Source organism: Vicia villosa, linkage group LG2, assembly GCF_029867415.1.
Source record: "Vicia villosa cultivar HV-30 ecotype Madison, WI linkage group LG2, Vvil1.0, whole genome shotgun sequence".
In the NCBI taxonomy this organism is placed as follows: domain Eukaryota; kingdom Viridiplantae; phylum Streptophyta; class Magnoliopsida; order Fabales; family Fabaceae; genus Vicia; species Vicia villosa.
The window spans coordinates 227,880,774-227,904,829 of NC_081181.1; the positions used below are offsets into that span (position 1 = coordinate 227,880,774).

General features: G+C 32.0%; 3 protein-coding genes across 3 annotated transcripts; 2 read left to right on the forward strand and 1 right to left on the reverse strand.

Annotated features, from left to right (window-relative positions):
- The first annotated feature begins 1,543 nt into the window (after window positions 1-1,543).
- On the forward strand, window positions 1,544-2,494 carry LOC131648401 (large ribosomal subunit protein eL37x-like). Its single transcript, XM_058918166.1, has 4 exons — window positions 1,544-1,664; window positions 1,759-1,894; window positions 2,068-2,169; window positions 2,271-2,494. The coding sequence occupies exons 1-4, from the start codon at window positions 1,662-1,664 to the stop codon at window positions 2,312-2,314; spliced, it is 285 nt and encodes a 94-aa protein (XP_058774149.1). The 5' UTR covers window positions 1,544-1,661; the 3' UTR covers window positions 2,315-2,494.
- Window positions 2,495-13,228: 10,734 nt separating this feature from the next.
- On the forward strand, window positions 13,229-16,728 carry LOC131654128 (ras-related protein Rab7-like). Its single transcript, XM_058924552.1, has 7 exons — window positions 13,229-13,425; window positions 13,638-13,664; window positions 13,766-13,865; window positions 15,324-15,470; window positions 15,562-15,642; window positions 15,818-15,963; window positions 16,278-16,728. Exons 1-7 carry the CDS (start codon window positions 13,373-13,375, stop codon window positions 16,345-16,347), a joined length of 624 nt encoding a protein of 207 aa, XP_058780535.1. The 5' UTR covers window positions 13,229-13,372; the 3' UTR covers window positions 16,348-16,728.
- Window positions 16,729-18,092: 1,364 nt separating this feature from the next.
- On the reverse strand, window positions 18,093-22,181 carry LOC131654129 (protein disulfide isomerase-like 1-6). The gene is made up of 11 exons (XM_058924553.1): window positions 21,522-22,181; window positions 20,581-20,710; window positions 20,313-20,478; window positions 19,939-20,057; window positions 19,772-19,852; window positions 19,524-19,685; window positions 19,372-19,440; window positions 19,140-19,220; window positions 18,757-18,891; window positions 18,568-18,621; window positions 18,093-18,477 (listed from the first exon to the last, which is right to left on the reverse strand). The coding sequence occupies exons 1-11, from the start codon at window positions 21,989-21,991 to the stop codon at window positions 18,382-18,384; spliced, it is 1,563 nt and encodes a 520-aa protein (XP_058780536.1). The 5' UTR covers window positions 21,992-22,181; the 3' UTR covers window positions 18,093-18,381.
- Between the last annotated feature and the right edge of the window lie 1,875 nt (window positions 22,182-24,056).

The window sequence follows — 24,056 nt, forward strand, 5'->3', positions numbered from 1 at the left end:
TCAAGCGGCGCATCACAGAGGCGAACTACGTTGGAACCTCCTCTTAGCGAGCATAATCAATTTCTAAAATGCAACAGCATCCGCTTAGCGAGCCTAGCTCCGCTTAGCGGACGTGCGATTTTGCTGATTTTCTGCTCTGTGACAGATCTGCAATTTCACACTCCTTTCACCCAAAATCAATTTCAAACACCATTTACAGATATACCATCATCAATTACATCATCATACATCAATAAAACTCGTTATCAACCACAATTCATACAATTTCATCAATTAATCTAAATTATAACATTCCTAAACCTAACAACTCCAATTCCAATATACCCAATTGAATCGAATCACATGTTAATCTATTCTATTACCTATAATCGCATAATAGAAATTAACTAGAAGAGTCCCCCCTTACCTTGGTTAAAGATCTTGAAAGCTCTTCTTCTTCTCTTCTTTCGCGAATCTTCTCTTTCTCAGACTTTTGCCCTTTTTGCTTCCACTCTCACAATTTCCTCCTTTTCCTTATTTTATGAAAAATAGAATTTACTTTAGTAAGGGCCTACCATTTAGCACCTCCCCTCTACTAATCATAACACAATCCAATAACTTACTTTTTCATAATTCTCAAATAAATCCAATAAAATGCCAATTAATTTCCCAATAATTAATTTAAATCTCAATTAAATTAAAATGGTAAAAATATAGGGTGTTACATATTACATGATGGCCTCAACCAAAGTATTGCTTGAGAGACTTTACGCCTCGTCCGAGGGACTTAAAGACTCATCATACAGGTTCAACATACAATATTGCCTAAGGGCTTAGAGTCTCATTAGACGGACACCCCCAATGCTTAATCAATTAATGTGTTTCTCCCTTTATCAAGCCCCTATGTTTTAGGGACTATGTTGTAATATATTTGTGGAGGAATTACCAAGGGTGAGGGGATTGTGTCGCTAACAAGGGGCAGTATTCTTACACCACCTACAATCAGGAAAACTTGCGTTTAACGCCTCATGCTCGCCCTGTCATAGGAAACATGGAAAATGATATATCTCAATTAGAAAGAATTCAGAGTCAATAAACTAAATTGCGTCTTCCTAGAAAGTAGGAGTTCAATCGTCCAGTACTATGACTAAATGGGTAGTTATCATTCTCGAAAAAACCTAACTCCAAGCCCAAAGACCTCCATAAATACCTTAACTCTAGGTTTGATGAAAGAACTCCGATACAAACATAATACCACTAAGAATACAAAGACTTTCACCTCACGTGAGCTTACTTTTTCCATAGACAAAAACGTCATCAAACAGAATTTCACACCACATTAAACAAGTCCTAAACCACATAACATACCTAAAACCTTTGACCACCTGCATTATATATTTTTTGACAAGCACAATTTCAAAATGATTAAATTTGACATGGAAAGAAATACTTGATAGATATTATTCAACTTAAAAAACTTGTTTTTTCATAGTTTTAAGTCTTATTTTTATAATCACATGCTTTGTTATAAACGGGCCGGGTCTAAACAACAATGAAGTTTGGGCTCATGCTATTCAACCTAAACCATTTGACCAACATATAAATACACAAAAACCCATTTTCTAAAAGTCTTCTAGGGTTTACGAATCAATCGTCGTTGCTGCAACGTTTCCACATCTACAATGGTAAATCCATCCACCCTCCTTCTCCATTCATCAAATCCTTGGTACTGATTTTTTCTCCTCTGTATTCTAACATGTGTTTCTTAACGAATCGCAGGGTAAGGGAACTGGAAGTTTCGGTAAGAGGAGGAACAAGACCCACACTCTCTGTGTCAGGTGCGGCCGCCGCAGTTTCCACCTTCAGAAGAGTCGGTGCTCGGCGTGTGCTTACCCTGCTGCTCGCGTCAGGAAATGTAATTCTATATTCTCAATTTGATTTACTTTATTCAATTCTGAATTTGATTTCAAATTAGGGTTTGTTTAGATTATTGATTGAATTAGGGTTTTGAATTACTCTATTCAATTCTGAATTTGATTTCAAAGGTTTGTGTTTAGTTTATTGATTGAATTTGGGTTTTGATATTAGATAACTGGAGTGTTAAGTCAATCCGTAGAAAGACCACTGGAACTGGTAGGATGAGGTACTTGCGCAATGTTCCTCGCCGTTTCAAGAGTGGCTTCAGAGAGGGTATTTACTCACTCCATTTAGATCCTTAATCATTTAATCTGTATTTTGATTGATTTCATTGTTGAATAATTTGTTGTGTGTTTTGTTTTTCTTAAATTCAGGAACTGAAGCTGCACCTAGGAAGAAGGGAGCTGTGGCTGCTTAGGCTTTTTTGAGAGTTGTTGTTTGGTTGGGTACGGAGTTTATAGAATTAGTTTGGTATTTGTGATTGGGGCAAGTATTTTTGAACTACTGTTTTTACAGCCTCATTGTTTCAGTTTTGTTTTCTATCTGTACTGTACTTTCTTGATATTTCAACATGATTATAAAACTATTTCATTGTTCATTTGTTTGGTTGTGTGGCATTGTTAGTTTGAGTAAGTTATGCTTAATTATGTTAAGGTAGTTTGAGTCTTTTGGTATGTTTCTACTTTCTATCATAAGGTTGTTCATTTAGTTTTGTATGCCATTCATATTTGAGGCAATGAGTATCATAAGAATGAGTTTCTTCAATCTTGATCTAGCAGATGTTGATGGCATTTTCATTACATTCTGTTGTGAATTTAGTGGTGGCATCTGTATATGTTAATATGTTATGATATAATGAAATATCAGTTGCTAGTTTTTTGCCTTCTGCTTTGGCCAATTTGTGAAAACTGTTTGTCACATTGTTTTTGAAATGGCATGTTAAAATTGCAGAATAATAGCCTTTTACGGCGGCAGGCCATTTGTAATATTTGAATTAGTGTTGCTTCATTTTAATGGTTCAATTTTAGTCGAGGAATTCAATTTTTATACTTTCTCCATTAGAGTACTACTATATTGGTATAGTTCATATAATGTTAATGCTCTTTTCTCATTTCATCTATTTGAAGAGATATCTATATTAATGTAGTTCATATACTTAAATTCTTACCTTAGAATAAGAGAAGTTTGCCAAAATATTGTTTTTTAGCTACTAAATAATCATTCAGCATATTCAACTGTTGTTTAGTCTTTGTTTGAATCTCATCAGTCCGTTTTCCAGTCTCCTAAACTTGTCTACTGTTTCTGTGATCATATTTGGTTGAGTGAATGAAAATTTGATCTAACCAGTCCCTAACATATTATGTGTATCTTTTAACTTTAAATTTGCTATAGACAATAAATATAGTCTAACTTTAAATTTGCTTTTTTGACAATAAATATAGTCTAACTGAATTTTGTCTTGTAAGTCTTGTTATGTACATCTTTTAATTTGAAATGTGCTTAATACAATAGATATGTCTAACTGAAGTTTGTTTTGGAAGTTTTGTTATGTACATCTTATAGTAATTGAAATATACTTAATACAATAGATGTGTCTAACTGATGTTTGGTTTGTAAGGCTTATTTTGTACTACTACGTCTTTTAATTTGAAATTTGCTTTACACATTAGATGTACTCTAACTGAAGTTTGTCCTAATTGTCTGATAAATTAGAGGGATAAAAATGGATTGTTAAGTATTTATAGTGATGCATGTTCAAGAACGATTATAATTGTAATCTTGGTTGTTTCAAATGTTAGTGCCATATTTGTAAGGTGTTTTTATTTAACTTGGCCTTCGATGACCTAACACGATTGAATTGGTATACAATTGAATCAATAAGACTGATACAAAAACCATTTTTATGCTCATACACCGGTTTAATATTCAGATGTGTTATTAGTATTGACTGATGTATCAGTATTTTATTGTTTATTTTTAAAACTTTATTTTAATATAATGTTTATGTCGTATATTATTGTTTATTTTAAATTTTATTTTAATATAATATTGAGATTAAAATATGTTAACATTATTTTTAAAAGTATTATTTTTTCGCTAATAGTTTTTATAATTATGTCAGTAGATGATGAGTCAACTTAGCTAATTATAATTGTAGTGGACTAAATTTTCTATTATATAAATTATATGGATTGATTTTAGCGTACATGTCTAGGTCGAGCAGACTCAATAGACAAGCATACCCAGTTTTGGGTTCATGCCCAATTAGGTGCACGTCACCTGATGACCGTTGGAGCGTTAAATCTACGTGCCTCACGAAGAGCATGTCGTCAACCTGGAGCGTTAAACCTACGTGCCTCACGAAGAGCATGTTGTCAACCTGCTAGCGGAAAACATGGTCCTTGACCTCTGAACCTTACGGTCGCTTCATCCAGGACGTGAGTCATTTGTTGAGTCTGTCCTACCACGTAGGATCCTGACAGGCTCTGGCTTATCACGTAGGATCCTGATAGTTTTCTATTTCTGGCCCTCTAATAATTCAATCCAAAATAGGGAATCTTGGTCCAGTATTGGGGACTATAAATTCCCTCTTTTACGAGAGGGTCGCTGACTCTGCCCTACCACGTAGGATTCTGACAGTTTTCTATTTCTGGGTCTCTGATAATTCAATCCAAAATAGGGAATCTTGACCCAACATTGGGGACTATAAATACCTTCTTTCACTAGAGGGTCAAATATTCTTTCTCACTCTACATCTAAGTATTTGCACTCTAATTTCTCTCTCTTCTCACTTTGGCACCGCCTCCCCGATTCTCAAAAGATCACTCATTGTTGATCAGGTACGATCAGTGGCGCCGTCTGTGGGAATTCTTTGCTTTCCCATCTTTTCCTAGTACAAGATCAAATCAATTTCAACCAACTTACCGATCATCATGGCCAACAACAACAATGATGTTGACTACAAAGGCGATCCTTTTCGTCTCACCGAACTAATTGAGAACACCACAGCTGCCAACGACCAAGACAACCCGAAGGAAGGGGAAACTACTTCTTCCTCGATGCAACCTTCTATGCGCATTGTCAACCCACAAGATGACAATCCGTCCACCTATCGGGACATTAGGAATATTAAGGTTCCTATGGCCAGGAAGTGAAAAGATCACTAGAAAATCTCCTATATCATGGAAAAGAGTCTGTGCCAAAAAGACACAAGGATGATTGAACATCATAGAACTGGAAGAACGGGACAATGTAAATATGGCAAAGTTGATATGGAATCTGAATGGTAAAAAGAATAGCCTATGGATCAAGTGGATCCATTGCTATTATGTGAAGAAGCAAAGCATCATGATAATGGATATAAGGAAAAGTACTTCATGGATTCTCAAAGCTATTTTAAAACAAAGGCAAACTGTTACACAAAGCTCTGTTTGGTTTAAGTTGCATGTTGACAAATTTCACACAAGGAGCATATACGAGGTTATGCAAGAGTCATACGAAGAGTTGAAATGGAGGAACTTGGTGATAGGTAATTTGGCAAGACCTGTAGCTGTCTTTATCCTGTGGTTGGCATGCCATGGAAATATGGCAACCAAATATCGTCTGCATAATTTTGGTTTGATACAAGAGGACAACTGCAGCATCTGTAGTGAAAAAGAGACATTGAACCACATATTCTTTCAGTCTAATGAACTTCGAGAAATATGGATTCAGGTGCTACAATGGCTCAATTGTGATCACTCCCCGGATGCTTGGGAAGAGGAAGTAAAGTGGATGATATGTAGCTGTAAAGGAAAATGAGGAAAAACAAGATTTATAAAATGTGCCATTGCTGAGATAATTTATGAACTATGGAACTTGAGGAATCAGTCTTGTTTTGGGAAAACTGCCAGTGCTCAGTCTATAGGGTCCAAGATAATTGATTATGTTGCGTTTAGATGGGTGAAAAAAATTTAGGAAACATTTGAGCAGCTAAATGATGCCTTAATATTAGGTTTTTTATAAGATATGAACTATCTGGTAAGATGGATTCTTTTGGACCGCTTCGTGTGTAATGTTTTTTTTGCTAATAAAGTAATTTTATTTCCAAAAAAAAAAGATTAAAAAAAAGAAAAATGATATGCTATAAGTTATAAGGTAAAACACAATTTAAAATAGCGTTTAGAAAATAAGTTATAAGATCGAGATGAAAAAACGATTACCAAATAGGTCTAAATTATTATATGAGCCTATAAGCTATAAGTTATAAGCTCATAATTGTGTCGTATGAAACAGAGCCTTAAACTATTAGAGTCTGTTTGGTAAGACATATTTTTGAGCTTATAACTTATAACTTATAAGCTCAAATGACAATTTAGACCCGTTTGATAACAATCTTTTCATCACAAGTTTATTTTGCTAGCCTTTAATTTATTTTTCAGACGCTATTTCAAACAAAGTTAACTTATAGAGAGAAAAAAAATAAAATTAATTATTAAAAAATTAAGGATATTATAGACAAAAAATAATAATTGTTTAAAAAGTAACCACAATTATTAATTGTCTTGATATTAAGAAAAAGTCAAAAAATAACACTTAAAAAAGAACTCAGAGAGTAGCCTGTTTGATTGAGTTTTGATTTTCTATTTTTAAAAATAGTTTTATAAATTAATTTTAAGAAATTGTTTTGAAAAAATAAAATAAAATAAAATCTGCTTGGTAGTTTTATTTTTAAAAACTACTTTAAGAATAAAACATTAAAGACTTATGAGTTTAAAGGTAAGTGCACTGACAATGTAAACTAACTTTACACATATAACCAATCAAAATTCTTACATTTGCCATGTCATATTAGTGTTTTTAAATTAAAATTGTGTTTTAATTGAATACATAGTTATGATTTTACACTGTCAGTGCATATCCCTTTTGGCTCTGTTTGGTAAGACATGTTTTCGAACTTATAGCTTATGTCTTATGTCTTATAAGCTCATTTGATAATTTAGACCTGTTTGGTAACGGTCTTTTCATCACGAACTTATAGCTTATTTTACTAGCTTATAGCTTATTTTCCAGACGCTATTTCAAATAGCGTTTTAGCTTATGTCTTATAGCTTATTATACTTTCTTCCTTTTTTATCCTTATTATTTTAATTAAAATTCATTTTTAACCCTTATAATTTATTTTAATTTAAAATAAAATAATTATATATTAAATATCTTTTATGTCATTTTACATTTATAAGTTAATTGAACCGCTAATTTTACCAAACACTTCAATGAGCTTATAAGCTATCAGTCTCAACCATCCGCTATAAGCTATAAGTCAACAATTATCAACCATCAGTCATAAGCTATGAGCTATCAGCTAGCTTATCAGTCAACCACCATTTTTACCAAACAGACCCACTTATTTGAAAATATTGTTTCTATGTTTTAAATTTTACCAATCAACATTTTTAAGAACCTAAAATCTAATATTTTAAGTTATATATATATATATATATATATATATATATATATATATATATATATATATATATATATATATATATATATATATATAAATATATGTTTAATTACTATGCACTGTCAGTGTAAAACTTTTTACATTATCAATGCATAATAGCTACTCAATTATATTACTTTTAAAAAAAATTAAAATAAAAATCAAACACTTCCAACAGATTAACGGTTGTGATTCACCGATCGTTTAAAATTTCTTTACACCGTCAGTGTATTCCAATTAAATATATATATATGGTCATGGCAAGAGCTAAACTTGTTGGAAAACTTACTTCTAAGAATTTTGATGTCAACATTCAGCCACGTTTGCCTAGAGTGTGCATTGATTCCATCTGTGTCCTCTTACTGTTGGGTGGATCAAATGTAACATTGATGGGACAACTGCTGGTACTCCACCTCTTGCTGCCAGTGGAGGAATTTTTAGAGATAACCATGCAAATCACATTATTAGCTTTTGTTTTTTCTTGGGTGAAAGACCTCCTCTCATGGCTGAATTCATGGCAGCCATTGTGGCCATTGAGAAAGCTAAAGAGATGCGTTGGTCGAAGCTTTGGATTGAAACGGATAGCCTTTTAGCTGTTAAAGCCTTCTCTAACCCTTCTTTGGTGGCGTGGATTATTAAAACTCGTTGGCTTAACTGTTGGAAGTATACGTTTGACATTGATTTTAAGATTTCTCAAAATTTTCTCTTGGTTTAATTTTGTGTATAAGGACATTTTATCGGATTACTTGTTAGACAAGACGAGAACCCCTAGACTTAGGCTTTGTTCTTGAGAGGTTTTGACTTGATCCCCCTCTTGTGTCTCTTGTATTCCTTTCTTTTGATTATTAATATTTAATTATTTTTTTGGTTTAAAAAAAATGAGATGAGTGGGTGAAAATAATTTATTAGTTATAATTTAATGCAAAATATGACATTTTAAAATTTTTACCGTACACTATAGAAAAAATAGTGCACCTTAATTATTAATCATTGTGGAGTTAAAATAAAATAAAGAATTAAAAGGACAAAACTTAGGTACAATTCTTTATGTGTGGTTTTTACTATTTTCTAATGAAAATACTACAAATATACTTAAATATCATTTAGTGAATGAAAATAGGAGAAATTTGCAGTAGTGTAAGAGGAAATTATACACTTATTATATTTGGAATAGCGTCTAGAAAATAAGTTATAAGATCGAGATGAAAAACGATTACCAAATAGGTCTAAATTATCATATGTGCATATAAGCTATAATTTATAAGCTCATAATTGTGTCGTACGAAACAGAGCCTTAAACTATTATAGTCTATTTGGTAAGACATATTTTTGAGCTTATAACTTATAACTTATAAGCCTAAATGACAATTTAGACCCGTTTGATAACAATCTTTTCATCACTAGTTTATTTTGCTAGTTTATAATTTATTTTTCAGACGCTATTTCAAACAAGGTTTTAGCTTATAGTTTATAACTTATCATTTTTCGTCCTTTTTACCCTTATTATTTTAGTTGAATCACAAATTTTATCAAACACTTCAATTAATTTATTAACTATAAGCTATCAATCATCAGTCATAAGCTATAAGCTATCAACTACTCCCTCGCTCTTTTCTTTTATAAGTGTCACTTTTAAAAAAAAAATTGTTCCTTTTTAAGTGTCATTTCAAAATTCTAAGTAGAAATGATGATAATCTTGTCAATTTTACCCCTACTTATTTATTATAGAGAGAAAAAAAGTAAAATTAAGGGTTTATAGGCATTTACACCCCTATAATGTTAGCGAATTTTGCTTTCCCCCCTCCGTTGCCAAAGGTAGGTTTTGGCAACGGTTTTTTCAAAAAAATCGTTGCCAAAACCTACCTTTGGCAACGGAGGGGGAAAAAACAAAATTCGCTAACATTACAAGGGTGTAAATGCCTATTAACCCTAAAATTAATTATTAAAAAATTAAGGATATTATAGACAAAAAGTAATCATTGTTTAAAAAGTAACCACAATTATTAATTATCTTGATATTAAGAAAAAGTAAAAAAATAACACTTAAAAAAGAACTCAGAGAGTAGCCTGTTTGATTGAGTTTTGATTTTCTATTTTTAAAAATAGATTTATAAATTAATTTTAAGAAATTGTTTTGAAAAAATGAAATAAAATAAAATCTGCTTGGTAGTATATTATATTTTAAGAAATCGACTCGTTAGGTTCATGAGTCAACTCGATTATATATGAGATATATTATATTGTATTTAAGAGTAGGTTTAAATATTTGTTCTAAATCTTAGTATCATATTTTATTTTAATCTAACGGTTTTAATTGATAATTTATATTCTCTAGTGACCAAAATATTTCTACAAATAATTATACAAATAAAATTAACATCGTATAAATTCCAATCTTATAAAATTTATTTTATTTCTATATTTTTTATTTAAAAAATGTTAATTTAAAATGTCAAATATATATGTAAAAAAATAGACTTTAAAAAATTACTTTTAAGTCCGTGAAATAAGCGAGTTGAACCTAACAAGCTAATCGAGATGTTCGTGAACTTCTAACAAGTCGAGTTTGACCTAAAAAAAAGTTCAAGATAAACTCGAACTCGAACTCAAACTCGACCAATTCTTAACGAGTCGAGTTTGAGCTGGAAAAAAAATTCGTCATGAACTCGAACTCGACCAATTCATAACGAGTCAAAATGAGCTGAGGCGAGTTCGACTCGACTCATTTCCAGCCCTACTGTCAGTGCACATCCGTTTTGTCAAAACTTATTTGAAAAAATTGTTTCTGTATTTTAATTTTTACCAATGAACATTTTTAAGAACCTAAAATCTAATATTTTAAGTTATATATATATATATATATATATATATATATATATATATATATATATATATATATATATAAAAGTTTAATTACTATGCACTGTCAGTATAAAACTTTTTACATTATCAATTCAAAACAACTACTTAATTATATTACTTTTAAATAGTTGTTTTGAATTGATAATTACTTTTAAATTTTTGAATTACTTTTAAATAGTTATTTATAATTAAGTAGTTGTTTTGAATTGATAATGTAAAAAGTTTTATACTGACAGTGCATAGTAATTAAACTTTTATATATATATATATATATATATATATATATATATATATATATATATATATATATATATATATATATATATATATATATATGGTCATGGCAAGAGCTAAACTTGTTGGAAAACTTACTTCTACGAAATTTGATGTCAACATTCAGCCACGTTTGCCTAGAGTGTGCATTGATTCTATCTGGTGTCCTCTTACTGTTGGGTGGATCAAATGTAACATTGATGGGTCGGCTGCTGATACTCCACCTCTTGTTGCCATTGGAGGGATTTTTAGAGATAACCATGCAAATCACATTATTAGCTTTTGTGTTTTCTTGGGTGAAGGACCTCCTCTCATTGAATTCATGGCAGCCATTGTGGTCATTGAAAAAGCTAAAGAGATGTGTTGGTCGAAGCTTGAATTCATGGCAGCCATTGTGGTCATTGAAAAAGCTAAAGAGATGTGTTGGTCGAAGCTTTGGATTGAAACTGATAGCCTTTTAGCTGTTAAAGCTTTCTCTAACCCTTCCTTGGTGGCGTGGATTATTAAAACTCGTTGCTTAACTGTTGGAAGTATACGTTTGACATTGATTTTAAGATTTCTCATATCTTTCGAGAAGCCAATTTTTGTGCGGACATATTAGCTAATATCGACTTAAAGAGCAAAATTTTCTCTTAGTTTAATTTTGTGTATAAGGACATTTTATCAGATTACTTGTTAGACAAGGCGAGAACCCCTAGACTTAGGCTTTGTTCTTGAGATGTTTTGACTTGGTCCCCCTCTTGTGTCTCTTGTATTCATTTCTTTTGATTATTAATATTTAATTATTTTTTTGGTTTAAAAAAAAGAGATGAGTGGGTGAATATAATTTATTAGTTATAATTTAATGCAAAAATAGTGCACCTTAATTATTAATCATTGTGGAGTTAAAATAAAAAATTGAAAAATGACAAAACTTAAGTACAATTCTTTATGTGTGGTTCTTACTATTTTCTAATAAAACTATTACAAATATACTTAAATATCATTTAGTGAATGAAAATAGGAGAAATTTACATTAGTGTAAGAGGAAATTATACAATTATTATATTTTCATTAAAAAATAATAAAAATCACACCTAAAAAATTGTAAATAAATTTTATTCATTAAAAAATTACTAAAATATCATTAAGAGCACCTCCAACGGAGGTTTTTAGACTTGGTTCGCCAACATGGAATTCATAGAAACGCTGCTTTTTTAATAACGTGACCATTGGAGTTCGCCAGCATGGGAGACCGTTGCATTCTAATGCAACGTTGCTTTGAATAAAATAATATAAATAAAACTGTACATAGTTGTTTTCCAGGTTTGTTTTCATTTTCTTTTTCTTTTTGAGAAAAAGGGATATGCACTGACAGTGTAAAGTTTTTTTACACTGTCAACCAATCACAACCATGTATCCAATTAAAACACAATTTTAATTAAAAAAAACTAATATGACATGGCAAGTGTAAGGATTTTGATTGGTTGTATGTGTAAAATTTGTTCACACTGTCAGTGCACTACCTTTAAACTCTTTCTTTTTTATGTTATTTTAATATTTCTTTTGCTTTTATATTAGAATAATTTAAAATTGTTACATTTAAATATTTAAATTTAATTTTTTTTTAAGTTTAAAAAAAATAAAATTTAAATAAAATATTAATATATGAAATAAAGTTGTGGGATCCAATATCAGTTCTTTAAAGTTGCACCATTGAAGTGAAAATTAAAAGAGTTATTTCAAGATGATGTGTCTTAATTGGTCCCACAAAAAACCCAAAAATGAATTGCACCATTGGAGATGTTCTAAGACTATGTACAATGGTTACATTATTCAACACCCTACTTTTTCACTTTTTATCTTCCACATCATCTTCTCTCTCTTCCACCTAATAATTCAACACCTATTTAATTTTTTTTCACTACAATGGTTTTGTTTAATAAAATTCAACACCCTACCCCACATCATATTCTTATTTTCTTTTAAAGTTTTGTTTTTATGATTATATATTAATATCTATTATCAATTAAAAGTGAATTTTTTTTTATGAGTCCAAATCAAATGAACCAAGTCTCTATTTATAGAGGAAAAAAAATAATGAATTTTGATAAAAATAAAAATAAATAAAAAATTTATTTACTATGAAATAATTAATTTTAAATGATTAAAAGAAAATAAAATCTAAATAATCACAACAACCAATAAAATTGTGTAAAGTGTTGCATGTGGCCCCACTTTTTTCTCATTGAACATGTTGAATCTTTTCAACACCAATTAATCCACATCACATTAAACACCTCATTCAACAAACCATTGTAGACATTCAACTATTGAATAATTTTTTCAACACCCCCATTGTAAATGGTCTAATGAAAACATGGTGTTTTCCGCAAGTTTTCATTTTATAGATATCAAACAAAAAATTGAAACAGGAAACGGAAACAGGTTTTACAACTTTTCTATTTTTAGTTTTTAAAGCTGGAAAACAAAACTATTTTGTTAAAAAGATTTTATCAAACAAATTCTTCAGTTTTTACTTTTTAAAAATTGAAAAGCAATTTTATTGGAAAAAAAAACCAGCTGATCGCAATTTTTCAGCAAACAGGCCCTTACTCTCTTAAATAATTAAAATTTGCAGAAAAAAATTAAATTAATTTTGTTACCCTTTTCTAAAATAATTTAAATTAAAAAAGTGACTTGTATAGTGTGATTATGAGTCGTGTTGTAATTGTTGGGTTGCAATGATTGTACAAGTCATCATTTTGTAATTATCGTTTACTTCTTCATCCACCTGTCCTTCAACTCTGCATCTCTAACTCCCTCCCACAACACAAAAACCAATCCCGATTCCCAGATTTTTCCAATTCTTCATCCATGGCTTCTCGCCGGCGCATGTTATTAAAAGTCATCATCCTCGGCGATAGCGGGTAAATTTCCCCTTTCCCCCTATTTTTTAATTCTTCAATTTTTTTCTAATTTGAATTTCATCAACAAAAATGGCTGATCAAAGATTAGGTTATTGCTACATTCGAATTTGGAATTATGGTTTTAGATTCAATCGATTTGTAGCTTTATGGATCACAATTGTTGTTAATTAGTTAGGTTTTGTTTGCTAATTGGCGTTTTATTTGTTTTGCAGGGTTGGGAAAACTTCATTGATGAATCAGTATGCTGCAAAACTCTCTTTTGTTTGATAATGTTATTTATGATGAGTTGTTTGATTAATATTCTTGTGTTGAAATTATTGAATATTCCTGTATGTGCTAGGTATGTGAATCGGAAGTTTAGTAATCAGTATAAAGCTACCATTGGAGCTGATTTTCTTACCAAGGAAGTTCAGTATGAAGATAGGTTGTTCACATTGCAGGTAAGATTTAGGAAGAATGTGATGTTTCTTTTTCGATGCGAGAATATTTTTGGTGCATGCTGTTTTGTTTAATAGTGCAATTTTAGTTGCTTGTCATTGTGCTCTGCTATGCGTAGCCGGTCCCAAGACTGGATAAAAGGAGAGAGTTATGTTAGGTAGTTGATAGCCAACGTAGAACTTTGTGGAATCTCTGTGACATGGATCAACTAGGTAAGGAGAGTATATCAGATGGAGAAAAATCAAACAACTATAGGTAGAGGAAGACCTAGAAAAATTATAAGAGAAGTTATTCAGAAAGACGTCGAGAATCGAGATTAACGATTTGGATAGAAGTTTGGTCTTGGATAGAACATTATGGCGAAAGTTGATCCATGTAGCCGATCCCACTTATTGTTGTTTGGACTTGGTTGGCTGTTTTATTTTCTTATTTCCTTATTACCTTGTATTTAATCTAAGTCAGTTTTTGTCGCCTCAATAGCACGTTATGAGTTAGTTATATGACATGTTTTAGGATCTATAAAGGTCTGATACTTAATATGGCACATAGACAAGGCAACACAGATTCTGAAAAATTCTTAAAACTCAATATACAATATGTTTGAATAATTTATCCATGACCATGTTTCATCCAAATCGTTAATTTCGAGATCTTTTTTGATAACTTCTCTTATAGTTTTTCTAGGTCTTCCTCTAACTTTAGTTATTTGACCAAGTTAACATGAATTTTTTACATACATATCCCTTACTTAATGCATAATATGGGGATATTAGGTTGGTTTGATGATTTAGGTGAGAGAGTTAAGAAGGTAAGTGATAAAGAGGTCAAGGTTCGATTTCCACCCCCAAAATAATACTAACATATGCCGTTTCATAAAAGAAACATAAATGCATATTGTTTGTAAAACCACCAATATTTCTAAGTAATATGTGAATTTTAGTTTATATGCACTATCTTCCGTTCTCATTTGAATGTGCTTTTTACTTCTAATTCTAAAAGAAGTATAACACCACCATTTGTCCTTTCAAATGATGAGTATTGTCAATAGAGAGAAATAACAACAACAACCATCATTTGATTAAAATAACGCTTGTTTTTTGATTTAGATATTGTACTTGTCTGTATGTTCAATTGAATACTTGCCATTGTGCTTGAGATGTGATGCCATGGTTGGGTTAAGTGCATACTTCTCTTTGCTGCATAAAGGAATCAATGCTTTAGTTTACTGTGGACCATTACATTGATTCAATAAACAACAACAACCAAGCCTTATTCCACTAAGTGGGATCGGCTAGATTGATTCAATAATCACCAAATTTTTTGATTAAATTGATCTTTTTTCTTAATATGTATACTATATGGGAGATCGTATTTTTTCGATTGCTCACAGTTCACATTCATTTAGGAGAATTTATTATTTGTAATAATCCAAAATAAAGATGTTCTCCTTGTATTCGTAGATTTGGGATACTGCTGGGCAGGAGAGGTTTCAAAGTCTTGGCGTGGCTTTCTACCGAGGTGCAGATTGCTGTGTCCTTGTTTATGATGTAAATGTCATGAAATCTTTTGAAAATCTTAACCACTGGCGAGAAGAATTCCTTATTCAGGTGATTTTTAATCTCTGGCTTTTGAGGGATCTTAATACAGTTTCTAAAGGACGGTGATTAATATTATATACCTAATTGATTTGATTTTCAGGCCAGCCCATCTGACCCTGAAAACTTCCCATTTGTGGTGTTGGGAAACAAAGTAGATGTTGATGGTGGGAATGGCCGTGTTGTAAGTCATTTATCGTCTCATAAAATAATCACTTCCGAACATATATAAAAGTTATTTTTCAGAATTCAACCATGTGTAATTAATAGATGTTCTCCCCCCTGGAAAGGGGTTTGGTTTACACTGTATGGGAGATTAATTCTACAACTCTTCATTTCTTGTTATCCCTTCTGTTTAGGTTTCTGAGAAGAAAGCAAAGGCATGGTGTGCTTCCAAGGGAAACATACCATACTTTGAGACCTCTGCAAAGGAAGGATTCAATGTTGAAGCTGCTTTTGAGTGTATAACAAAAAACGCTCTCAAGAATGAACCTGAAGAAGAAGTGTGAGTCCTCGTAAAGTTTAGTGTTTTTTTAACGCACATTGTTAACTGTGAACCATCTATGAACTTTTATTAGCAGCATTAAGAATATTATAGATGGCAAGGGAGAGAAGAAAAAAAAAAAACTAGTATCTGATTTTAAGATATAGTGGCTTTGATTTATTTTTGTTTTTCATTTTACCAATATGAAAGAATGTAAAAGTTGCTATGTTATTTCAATTTGAGCACTAGCTAGCTTCAAGTAATTCTCTTTTACGAGGATGGTTGGAGCGATGTCCTGGATATTTGATTTGATCACCGGTTGTTGATTATGACAGATACATGCCTGAAACGATTGACGTTGGTGGTGGTGGACGGCAACAGAGGTCAACAGGCTGTGAATGTTGATAAGAGTTCTTTGAATAGTCAGCTTCACATGCAAGATTGGTGCCAAAATACTGCATCCATCAAATTGGTGATATATTCTGCATCCTTCAAATTGGTGATATGGTCTGCATTTTCATCTATGAAAAACCTAGGAAAACTTGTCCTTCTTGTATCTCACTAGCGGCTTAGATTTTCTTTTGTATTTCAGCAATGATATTTGTAATAAATGTTGACATCTTATTTTTCATCAGTAAATATATGCTGAAACTTTCTTAAGTGTTACATTTTTTAATCAAGTATATTACTGTACTTTATAAAAAATTGAGATCAAATATGTTACTTGAAATTGTATTATGTATTTATGTTCACTTGGCGCATGATTGCATTTCGTGCGTGATATGATCCTGATGTGACAAATCTTCTTTCATAGAAATGCTTTTAATCACTTTGAATCCTCTCTTTCATTTCTTTCTCCTTCCCTCTCCTTCCTCTCTATCTCTCTTAATTTCACTGTGGCTCTTATTATATTTTTATTTTTTAATGATGGGTGAGAGTGTGGTTAAGAGAGATAAAGAGTTTGGAGAGAAAAATGAATGAGAGGATCGAGGACATGTTTGAAAGGGTTTGGGTCCCCTCATTTTTCTCTCTCTATTCTCTTAACTCTATCTCTTTCTTTATTTCACTCTCTCTATTCATTATAAATGAGTATGAATGAGGGATATAGAGTTTGGAGAGAAATACAACAAACTATGCCTTATCCCTCCAAATGGGTCGACTACATGAATTAATTTGTCATAATGTTTTATTTAGAATTATGTTTCTATTCAAATTATTAAATCCGATATTTTTATAAAAAATTTCTTTTATAGTTGGCTTAAATGCACTTTTGGTCCCTGTAAGTTAGCGAGTTTTTGATTTTCGTCCCTTTAAGTAATTTTTTTTTGGTATGAGTCCCTATATTTCACTTTTGCGTTCGTTTTAGTCCCTAAAATTAAAATCCGCAGAAAAATTTATAGAAAAATCCGTAGGAAACCTGCGAATTTTTCTACGAATTTTAGCTTTAGGGACTAAACCTCAAGCAAAAAGTAAGATATAGGGACTCAAACAAAAAAAAAAAACTTATAGGGACGAAAATGAAAAACTCGCTAACTACATGGCCTAAAAGTGCATTAAAGCCTTTATAGTTTTTCTAAGTCTCTCTTTCTAATTGTTTAAATACTCTCAATTTAATCTCTCTTCCTACATAATCTATTGGTCTCCTCATTACATGTTCAAATCACTAAAGTTTATTTTTCAATATCTTTTTTTACTATAAATGCTACCCTAACATTCTATCCCTTACAACATTGCCAGATTTTAAAGCAATCATATAAAAATTTCCCTTCAACTTGGGCAGAATAAGAGATAGGAATGGGAAAATATCTTTGAGCAATTGTATATTGACTCTCACTATTTGATGAGTTGGAGCTTCACTTAGGAGCATGCATCTCGTGTATATTCATTAATTATTACATCTGTTTAGATTTGATGGTTTCTCTTTACACTCAGTGCCAGTGTATGTGGTGGGGTTTGGCATCAAATTTAGTTGTTTTATTTTTTGATAGAGACATTTACTTAATTTTTGGTTGCAAGTTTGACATATTTGCATGTATCATAAGAATTATGTGTTTCACTTTCATTTACAAGAGTATTATTCTTTACAAAACATTTACACTCATGTTAAAAAAAATTCACTCTTATATAAGTGTAGTAAAACAAACAAGTAAAGAGATGTGATGAAACAACATAGATAATCAAGTATGAATGTATTTTATAGGGGATGTTTTCTATAAGATTTGAATGGAAAAATATTGACTAGTACACAGTTCATCACTGCTCAAGCTTTTTGCCATTTGGCAGTGAACAATCTAAGTTACACCTGGATCACCCAAAAAAGAAGGGGAAACTGAACAAAGTTTGAAATGCTCAACTAAATTATCCTAATTTATATATTTTCCATAATGTTTCTTTTCTAGAAGTTAAACTACTTTTCTCCCACAACATTTTTCGTTCAATCTATAGCTCATCTTTCGCGACTTCATTCTTGACTTTTATGTGTTTCTTGATCGACGTGGCCAATTCTTTCAAACTAGCTTTTGTAGGAAGCTTGATCTGCATAAAACAAAGGTTGCGTTATAGAATCGAGGTAATCATATTAATTAAAATTCTATCATCAAAGTCACAGTGCTAATAAGTAATTACCGGATTTGTCTTATCATTTGCTTTGTAAAGTAAAAGTGTCGGAAACTCATTCACCTGAAACATTAAAAAAAGTTACACTCACTTTCAATTAATAAAACTTCGATCATAATTATTGTCAATATTGTTCAGAGTTTTGTTTATCATTAAATAGAATAAAACTGAGACAGCAAAATTTTTAATGATACTTACTTGCAGTTTTGGATGTTCATTTACTGAAGCATCTATCCTCGAAAATAGTAGATTACTTGATCCTTTGTAGTGCTTTGCCAATTTCTCTACTTGCTTGCTTGTGTCCTCACAGTTGAAACACCAAGGTGTGAATACCTGTTTTATAGTAACAACTCGCGAGTTAAAATCAACCGATGCATAAGCAAATAAGCAATAAGACAGGCTTTTAATTGCATACGAAAATGCTCTTATTGAATTCTGTGAAATAGAGGTGTCTGCAAATTGATATGTGACAGAATTTGGACACGCGCGTTATTGTTTCGGTCAAGTGTACCATTTAATTCATTGAAGTGTTAACAATCGATGCATAGAAGAGACATAGAAGAAAATAAAACTTCACAAACCTCTAAAATCACGTCCTTCTCGCTGTTCAAAACTTCGTCATCAAATGTTTTTCCGACAACAACTTGGACAATAGCTTCAGTCTGCAAGTTGAAATGCCATTACAATATACAAATGAATGAATCAGAAATATTTTACATACAAATCGAATTATTTGCTTAAATTGGAAGGCTAATAAAGAACCGCATACAATGCATAGGAAAACTATGCGGAAAAATGTCAAATGGTCCTCACATTATCTGGTATTGGCTGCGACTTGAAGTAAGTTGACAAAGAACCTTGCACAAGATTATTGCAGAACTCCTGCAAAGTCCATGTTAACATTAATTAGATTCGTTCAGTAAGTGATCGTTTAACGGGTGATTAATATGAGCAGAAGATAATACTTCAATATTGCTTCGTGTTGGTTTTAACTCCAACAAAAACTTTGATGTCATTCCTTTATCAAATGCAGCTACCACAGTCTTTGTTGAATCTTCAAGTCCAAACATTGTTAGAAAGGGCTTTGCGAGGTCCTCGTCGTTAATATCAACATATATAAACATTATCTACATTTGAAGGAAAAGTTTAGATCAGAAAATTGCATGAAGGTTTCGAGGCTCCAAATCCAAATGCAGGCAAAGTAACTAACTACCTTCGACTTGAAAGTTCTTGCTACTTCTTGAAGTGGATCAAGAAGATTCTTGAAGTCGTCGTTATTTGCAAAGACAAAAACCTAGAGAATAACAAAAAAAATTAACTTTAGCTATTAATATTAAGCTTGAACAAACACAAATGAATAAATAAGTTTAAATCATCAACCTGGTGCTTGATTGGGCTGGAGTAGACTCTGACAGAATTCATTTCAGTCATTTTTGTAACTAATGGAAATTTGTTGTAGCCTAAAAACTCGATTATTTCATCCGACGTGAAAGCTCCATCTGCAACATAACCAATAAAGTTTTGCCTATTTCCTTAGTAAGTCCTGACTATTTGGTTTCAATGTTGGGAGAAAAACAAGTGAAAGCAATTTTTTCATGGCGTGCATAAACAAGCATATTTCTATGTCTATGATCAATGTCATACAAATTCGACTAAGTTATACTAATTTTGTGTTGTATCGGTTTTGCTTTTATCTTTTAATGTAGAAACACTATAATTAATTTGAGTTAGAGAAGTAGCAAAGAAAGACTCACCATATGCGGTGTATCTTTCAGGTTCGCTCTTAACAATCCCAAGGAAGTAACCAGTAGGCTTTATATCTGGATAAAGAATTCGGGCAAGCTCCACCTTACTCACTTCAACAAATTGAGTTTCATTATCGGACTTTGCAGCACTCACAAATTCATCGTATTCCGGGCCCTGGAGTTTTTAATACAAAATATGCTATAATACAAAGTACCAAATAACATAAATAATGTAATTTTGAAATTCAGTGTTTCTTTAAGAGAAAATATCACTTACCTCAAATTTATCAAACCGACCAATGAGAAAAGTGTGATACTTTTTCAGAAATTCTTCTGCCGCTTTCTCCGTACCTATCCGAATAACAGGCGCACCAGTCCTTTTTCTTGCCCATATGACTATATCATCACTGAAAGCATCATAGAAACACTTCAGCATTTAAACATTTCAAGTGATTCGCGTAATTTATTTCATAAATAGTTAAACAATTATCGGAGCATTGAGGTGTTGTTTTTCAGATAACGGCTTTTAAGACAATGTTCGCAACCACAATTCGGGATGGGACATCTAGGTTTTTGATGTCTCTATAACCATACCGAGACAAGGATTAAGGTTGCATCAGCCACATATTGACTACAAATTTTCCTGGTATCAAAGATCGCAAGGTGACCTCAATTTAAGACTTTGATAACAAGGGCATCATCAAAACAAATCAATGTACAATAAACAAGTCTCTAGAAAACACAAACCAACACCTCCACCAAGCACATACTAGTAGCAGAAAAATGTAAAATTGAAAGCACTCCTCGGACACCAAGGTGCATCACAAAAACATCTCAACATATAAACATTTCAAGAGATTCAAGCAATTTATCAAATAAATGGCTCAACATTGATCGGTGCCTTAGGGTCATTCTTTCAGATAACAAATAGGGTTTTAAAACAAGTGCCACAACCATAATTCCGTCTAATCCTAGAGGACTAATCTCACCGTTCACTAGCAGGGTCCATTTTGATATGTATGAACTAGTCCAACACAAAGATTGTTTGCACCTAGCGGGATTGAACCTAAGAGGAAATCACTCTCAGGTCCCAAGTCTTCACCAACCAGACAACCCATAGAGGTTATAAACCATGGTAATTAATGTAGAATTGAAATCAATGATCCATATACAAAACCAACAAGATAAATAAAGTTTAGGGGAAGAAAAATCAATTACCTTGTAAAACCGCCAGAGTAAGGTTGGGAGGTGCCATTAACAAAGAGAAGCAAAGTAGGGAACCCTTTGATCCCAAGAAAGGAACCCGATTTAGGATACCTATCAGCATCCACCTTAGCCAAAACAAGAGAACTCCCAACCTCCTTCAAAGAATTAGCAGCCTCAGCAAAATGGGGCATAAGTTCAGCACTTCTAGAACACCAAGGGGCATAACCCAAAACAAGAACAAACTCATACCCATTCACAATCCTCTCTGTGTTATCATTGTTAAGCTCATGAACGATCCTTTGAGCTTTGGTTAGAACCTCTGCCTCAGATGATTTCACACCATTGGCTTCTGTTTCACGCTCTAATTCGTCGTCCAATGCTAAGAGTTCGTCGAATTCATCCACATCGGAACATTGTGTAATGGTGTTGAAAGTGAGTAATAGGAGAAGGGTGAGAGAGAAATGGAGGAGGGATTTTGGCATGGTGAGATCAAGATCTGATGGGGTTTGGGAAAAGGTTAGAACTTTGGCGAAGATTTAACAAAAGAGAAGTGGTGAATTATGAATTTATATATATGAGTGAGTGTGAATTGAGGGGAAAAGTAGTAAAACAGACAGACTATGAACACGCCTAAATTTTCGGGTCCCATGTTAACAAGATTTGAGGGAAGTGATTGTGTGCTCGATTTGTTGACTAAATAAAAGCTTCATTTTTAATACAACTAAGTAAATACACATTTTAATAAGAGTTTAATAAATGTACACTAGCAATGTAAAATAAATTCAAAAAGTGGTGGTGCATTTTTCAAATTTTTTATGTCGGAAGTCATTTTTCTTATGAGACGATTAGTTTTTAAATAAAAGTTAGATTTTGATGTCATTTATTGGACTTGAGACCTCACACATAAGAGAGGAGGAAGTGATTTGTGTGATATGAAAATACTTGATTTTGAAAACTTTTGGCAAGTTAAATCAGAGTTCAAAATCATTTTCAAAAACTAAGCAGTGGAAAGTAAATTGCGGAAATAAAATAGTTCAGGAAATAAAAAGAACACTAAGAATTATACGGGTTCAGTAAAAAACGACTTACTATTGTCCCCAAAAATTGATCTTGAAAGTTTTCAATAATAGTTGAGAGTTTTTAGTAGAAAAGGCTCACAAATCCTTTTATACAAGGAAATGATTGTTGATAAGACAACCAAATATTACAAGACGATAGATATGGGCTTTTGCATCTTTTATTCAATATATTGTTGTGAGTGAAGTGACCAATCTTCCTTCCCAACGGTGGATTAAAGCGGTTAGTCTTTTTTTCCCAATATAGACCTTGGAGCGGTTAGTCTTCAAGTTTCAAAATATCCAAGCTCAATATCTTTGGTTTTACCAGGACAAACCAAATATCCTACGAGAGTTTGACCGACCTAATCTCTAACCTATAAAGATTTTAATACCAAACTAATATTCAACCTATCTAGGTTTCGATTAGGCTAACAAAGAACCAATGAATATTTTAACAGTGACTAATCTTCAAAAAAAACCTAGAACTCATCACTCAATCTCCAAACCAAAGCTTTTATCAGGCTTAGCTTCGAACCATAAATAATCTATAATTGGAGATTATCCAATCAAGGTGTATACAAGATATTCTCTGGGTGAAATTTACAATTCTACCGTTTTCAAAATTACAAAAGTATCCTCACTCATAAAGGAACTTTTCTCACAAAAGCATTTGGCTATAACATCTAGTGAAAGAACATTAAATAAAACTTTAGAGAGAAAGGGTGTGAGAGATGGAAGTGTCAAAATACGATTTTGGATGGTTTGAAATGAGAAAAAGAGCCTTCATTTATAGGCTGAGGTTTGCCAAAAAAAAAGAAGGAATTTGCAATCAATGCATTTTGCCGTTAGCTGGTCGATTAGACCAATATACTAATCAATTAGATGTTTAAAAACAATCAATTATAACTTCTCGAAATGAAATTTTAAGATATATAGTTGTTGTATAGAATCAAGGTGCATTCAAACTAGCTTGGGCTTCAAGTTTGTGCATTTCTAATCGATTGACTATTTGTTCTAATCGATTAGAAAGTCAAAATTTCGTCCATAATTATTTTGACTGCTCCTAATTCATCTAATACAACTTCCATATGTTTTTCGAAGTGTTTTCTTTTGATAAAACTTTTTGAGTGTGTGTGTGTATGTGTGCTTATAGTCTTATACTTTTATGAAAAATCCCCTTTGCTTACATATGTTCACTCACTTACTAAATCAAGAGATTAATTTCTTTTCTACAAGCCCTTTGTCAGATACTATCTTTTGTGTTGACACAACTTGAGATCTCTAAAGGCTTTAGGTTATTTCTTCCTTTTTTGCCTTCTTCGGATAGTGAAGTTCCTCAAACCATAAAACTTGAGTTTGCATATTTAACTGCTTAAGTATCGTGCTTGACTTATCATTAGTTGTCCTTATAGTTGTCTTCATAAAAAGTTGATATCTTATCTCATGGGAGCATCCTTATGAAGTATGAGACAATGTGCAAAATCATTTT

Bases quoted from the DNA above. Each gene is read 5' to 3' on its own strand.
- LOC131648401 (XM_058918166.1), top strand. The intron at 1,895-2,067 runs GTAATTCTATAT...TTTTGATATTAG, and splicing joins TGCTGCTCGCGTCAGGAAAT to ATAACTGGAGTGTTAAGTCA. The intron at 2,170-2,270 runs GTATTTACTCAC...TCTTAAATTCAG, and splicing joins CAAGAGTGGCTTCAGAGAGG to GAACTGAAGCTGCACCTAGG.
- LOC131654128 (XM_058924552.1), top strand. From the start codon at position 13,373: ATGGCTTCTCGCCGGCGCATGTTATTAAAAGTCATCATCCTCGGCGAT. The intron at 13,426-13,637 runs GTAAATTTCCCC...TTTGTTTTGCAG, and splicing joins ATCATCCTCGGCGATAGCGG to GGTTGGGAAAACTTCATTGA. The intron at 13,665-13,765 runs GTATGCTGCAAA...TGTATGTGCTAG, and splicing joins AAAACTTCATTGATGAATCA to GTATGTGAATCGGAAGTTTA.
- LOC131654129 (XM_058924553.1), bottom strand. From the start codon at position 21,991: ATGCCAAAATCCCTCCTCCATTTCTCTCTCACCCTTCTCCTATTACTC. The intron at 20,479-20,580 runs GTAAGTGATATT...TAAAAACTCCAG, and splicing joins GTCGGTTTGATAAATTTGAG to GGCCCGGAATACGATGAATT. The intron at 19,853-19,938 runs GTTGATGATTTA...GTTATTCTCTAG, and splicing joins CCAGCCCAATCAAGCACCAG to GTTTTTGTCTTTGCAAATAA.